This window comes from Coptis chinensis, chromosome 9, assembly GCF_015680905.1.
Source record: "Coptis chinensis isolate HL-2020 chromosome 9, ASM1568090v1, whole genome shotgun sequence".
Taxonomy (NCBI): domain Eukaryota; kingdom Viridiplantae; phylum Streptophyta; class Magnoliopsida; order Ranunculales; family Ranunculaceae; genus Coptis; species Coptis chinensis.
In genome coordinates this window covers 13,909,935-13,914,699 of record NC_141464.1, presented here as the reverse complement: position 1 = coordinate 13,914,699, position 4,765 = coordinate 13,909,935, and the positions used below count along the sequence as shown (strand labels likewise).

Genomic DNA, 4,765 nt, shown 5'->3' with positions numbered 1-4,765 from the left:
ACGCAAGGCTTCAGGATTTTTTTGTATATGCTGAATTCACGATACAACTGACAAGGCTTAGATTCTTGATGTGGAGTTACAAATTCAACAGTAGTAGCACAGAGAAAAACGAGTACACCTTGGACCTTGACACAGAGAAAAACGAGTACACCTTGGACCTTGACCGAACGCAAGTACAGAACTAGGCTGACATGGTCTCTTCAAGAACTCTAAAAATTCTAACCAATAACACATTATGGTGCATCTCACAGGGTAGTTCCTTAGTTATCGTTTTCCACTCAATTGGTACAAAATGGATTTATCAAACAATTGAGAGTGACGTTGAGGATCGGGATGTGTCAGTGTCAACACTTATATTACACAAAATAACCATTTAAGTCAATAAAAGCTCAGTAGGTGTGACTTGTTAGGTGTGCTTCGCATGAAGAAGATAAAAGAAAGAAAAGATGGTCGTGTACGAAACTGAAGGGGTAGGAATGTAGGATGGAACCTCTGTAGTGCTGACCTTTCTCTACCTGTGTGTGATTGCTCGTCTGGTTTCAGTACAAATTCATCGAGTGGTAATTTTTTCAGGCCATCTTAGCTCCTTGCTATAAGCTATCTCATTTATGAACACGTAGACAGCTACATTTTACTTGCTGAAAGTGCTGGGGCATTGAGAGAGGCTTGGAGTTCTCAGTTCCATATAAATTTAAGCTACCTTATCACATCAAACGTTATTAACAAATTAAAGCATTATATACAGTTTGTTTTCAACATCATGAGTTCCTGACATCGTTGCACACTCGTAATTTCGAATTGTGCAAATTTTTGGATATAATCTCCTCAATTGTATAGACTAATAGACACTGTTCGAATGTCGATCTCTTATAGTTAGATTCTTTTTCAAGTTCCAACTCACTGTCACACTTCAAATTAATACGATATGATAAGTTGGGCACTATTCAAAGTTTCAATCTATTCGTAGACATTTCGTCATTTCACTCATTTGGTTGTCTGACCTATGTGGACATGGCCCAGCCGAACTGGACAGGATAAAAGCCTGCAGCAACAAATGTACACAATCAAGCATTCCATGTGAAAATATTTTCACCAAGTCAAACCTTAGATCTATGGATGCAGAAACACCACTACAACAACCTGTCACAATTGGTCAATTTCCCAACTTTTAACAGTCTGGAGTCTGACAACATTATTCTGCCCATAGCCGAAAGCTTAAATTGAACTCTGAAAGTTACAAGTCAGATCCATTGAAATAAGAACAAAATTAAAATAATAAGAAAAGGTAAGAAAAATATCCAAGAGCCAAATAGATCATGTAATGAACAAGTCAAATTTCAAACCATTCAAACCTCGTGTACTGTACTAACCATCCAAGTCATCGACAACTTAAAAATGCGCAAAAGATACTTACATATCACGCCAAGGCCAAAGTATACAGAAAATGGAGAAAATATGAGAACAAGAGCCAATTGTATTCACAACGTAAACAAAAGTGGACTGAGAACTCAATGAACCAAACACTATTTACAATAGATTCGCTAAAAAAGCCGGAACATGATATCAAAAACAAAGATTTAGAAACCGATACAAGAACTAGTCTTCTCTGAACTTGACTTTTCCTTTTTTACATTACAGACAAACACAGAGAATGACCAAGGACTCTTCTTAAACTCAAGGATCAATCAAACCCAATTAACCTTTTTCTACTACACCTAAATCGACTTCGATTAAGAAGCATAGAAGGATCTTTTCTTTACTCCTTATTTCACTTCAACTCATCTACATACATACACTACTAGATACAATGGTCTCAAACAAAACATAGATTTTGTTGAGAAAACATAACATATATACAATAGACACAGATTCGTCTTCGAACTCTCTTCTTCCTCAAAATTCCTCCCTGTTTATGTAAGTGGGTTGTTGTGGTTGTCGTATGTACTGGTGGTGGTAGGTGTTCTACGCTACGGCTGGAATACTGCAATTACGACGATCCCTGTCAAGACAATCAAACCCCTCAATTCTCACTGCAGCTGGCTTGTGTCCAAACTTTGCTCGAACACAACCTTTTCTGGTTGTTGAGGACGATGGCGATGATGACTGAATTGACAGTGGTGATAATGGGGCAGGAAGTTTTTCCTCCCCAAATCGAGCGTCTTGGATTAATGGGTTTGTTGCCCTACTCGGCGGTGACCCGCAAAAAAATGGGGGCGACGAAGCAACATGTGTGGCAGCTGATTGTTCTGCTCCATTTCCTCCCTGCAATGACAATCAAAGAACTCATTAGAACACTATTAAAGCATCAATTAAATCAACATAAACTCCAATTATTAATCAAATTAAATAGATCATGTAGGCCTTCAATTGATATATTAATTGTTAAATACCACCTAACAAAGTTGCTAGACATAAAATGGTTTGTTAAACTGAATTAGCTGACTCAAACAAAATTGAGATCGGGGTTAGATAGAATATAAAAAACAAAGGTGGGATGAAAAAACAATAAAGAGAAGAAAACAAAACCATTGTTTAACCTCACATAATTAAAACCCCGATTCCTTCCATGGGTCAAAATCAGATCCGACTACACCTTCTAGATTTCTAGATAACAACTACAACTAAGCAAAAATGAACACTTCTTTTTCGATAAGACCATAGCAAACAAAGACAAAAACAAAAACAAAAAAAAACTTACTTTGGAGAGAATAAGTTCCATGAGATCCACTCCTGCTTTTGATTCGTTAACCTCAACTTGGTGACTGTTTCACAAAAATACAAGTAGACAATTTAATTATAAATTTTCAAATTCATCAAAAAAAAAAAAAAAATTGTGTGATATTTACCTGAGTTGCCATCTTAGAGTTCTAATTGGATCGTTCATGGAATGATTCAAAACACCAAGTCTTCGAGGTTTAGGACAAACAACAAAATCTCTTCGATCGTTGGAGTAAGAGCTGGTGTTGTTGTTGTTGTTTTTCATCTCTTCACATGCTGCTGCCAAGGCGTTCTGCTGATATACACACTGAGTCATCTTCTTCTTGAACGCCTGTTTACAAATTAAATAAAAAATAAATCAGAACAAATAAATAAATAAATAAATAGAAAGTGAGATCTGAGTATTTTTATACACAGATCTAATCATATCAAATTAGAAAATTTATTTCCAAAAATATCTGAGCTCAAAGCAGAATAAAATTCATCTCAGATCTACAGAACGTTATTCAGATTTTTATTTTTATTTTTAAAACGATTGAGCGAAAGTTTGAAGAAGTATTTAGTTTTTGTAACGAAATGAAAAGTGAGGGAAGGAGGGGGTACCTCAAAAGATCCTCCAAAGGGATGGGGGGGAGGATTGAAGGACAAAAAAGGAAAAAGGAAAACAGAAAATAAAAAAAGATAAAAAAAATAAATGAAGAAGGAGAACAAAATTGGTGGAACGAAGACAAGGAGAAAGAAGAGGATACGGAGGGAGTTGGGTGGGTTTATATAGACCTTTATTTCTTATTAGGGAACGCACGTGAATTGCACGTGTTATACAACAGTCACTTTCCTTTTGTCTATTTCCACCTTATATATCTACACTACTATATACATCTACACACTATATGATAGCCAGGTCTTTCGGAAAGCCCCTCAACTCTCGAGTATGCAAATTTAAATCTCTATTTTTTTATTATTTAGTCATTCTTCTTTTATGAGTTTAAAATTATCAAACAACTTAACAAATATTTACCTAATACCCCAAGACTACAATCAATCGAAATTAAATATTACACATATTTTTTCAAATTTCTATTTCCACACCAATTTCTTTCTCAGTATGTATATTCTTTTAATTTTTCAACCTAAAACTATTCTGAAATCTCAACCGCAGCATCTAATCAAGGTAATTTTTTGTTGTTGAAGGGCTTTGTTTTAGTTTGTTTTTTTATTTCTATTGTCATGTTGAACACTTTTGATAAATCCCAATATCGAGTAAGCAATTTAAGATCTTCTTATTTACTTAATTTATAAGCACCTCCCTCACTAAATTAGAATAGGCTCCACTTTTATTAATATAATTTGAACAAAATCTCTTTTGTATTAATAATTTAGAAACACCTATCTAATGTCACTTAAATTAAATAATTACCCCCATTTTCCATATTGAAATTAAACCAAGCCCTATTTTATTATTGATAATTTAAAATAACATTCCTAATATCACTTAAATAATATAATTATCTCTCATTTTGTTTTTGAAAAATAAATAGATAAGTCTCTCCTATATAGCTACAGTTATCATCCTACCTATATTAATATCCGTTTCTCCCAAGAGTCATAGTCGTAGTTAAAAGTTTTTAAAATAGTCCCTATTTGAAAAATAATTACTTGCCTTCTTACCAAACTAACCCCGAATTTTCGCTCTCTAATTTAATATAAATTAAAATTGTCCTTTCATGTGTTATTTAAAAAAAAAAAACAAATCTACGCATTATTTCATTATTTCAAATGTATGATGGGATAAAAAAAAACAAATTCTAAAAACAATAATTAGTTAATTGATATGTATTAGTTATTGGATATGGATATGGATATGTATATAGTTAATAGATATGGATATGGATATGGATATTAATATCCGTTTCTCCCAAGATGCTTTCATAGTGAGCCAAAGAAAGTTTTTAAAATAGTCCCTATTTGAAAAATAATTACTTGCCTTCTTACCAAACTAACCCCGAATTACCCGCTCTCTAATTTAATATAAATTAAAATTGTCCTT

General features: G+C 33.6%; 1 protein-coding gene across 1 annotated transcript; it reads right to left on the bottom strand.

Moving 5' to 3' along the window:
• Positions 1–1,512: 1,512 nt before the first annotated feature.
• On the bottom strand, positions 1,513–3,581 carry LOC147474859 (translocase subunit seca). Its single transcript, XM_086584945.1, has 4 exons — positions 3,322–3,581; positions 2,847–3,049; positions 2,699–2,762; positions 1,513–2,262 (listed from the first exon to the last, which is right to left on the bottom strand). Exons 2-4 carry the CDS (start codon positions 3,032–3,034, stop codon positions 1,963–1,965), a joined length of 552 nt encoding a protein of 183 aa, XP_086441071.1. The 5' UTR covers positions 3,035–3,049; positions 3,322–3,581; the 3' UTR covers positions 1,513–1,962.
• Positions 3,582–4,765: the final 1,184 nt, after the last annotated feature.

Excerpts from the sequence above, each read along its gene's own strand:
- LOC147474859 (XM_086584945.1), bottom strand. The coding sequence starts at position 3,034 with ATGACTCAGTGTGTATATCAGCAGAACGCCTTGGCAGCAGCATGTGAA. Across the intron at positions 2,763-2,846 it reads ACTCTAAGATGGCAACTCAG|TCACCAAGTTGAGGTTAACG; the intron begins GTAAATATCACA and ends TTTGTGAAACAG. Across the intron at positions 2,263-2,698 it reads TGGAACTTATTCTCTCCAAA|GGAGGAAATGGAGCAGAACA; the intron begins GTAAGTTTTTTT and ends TTGTCATTGCAG.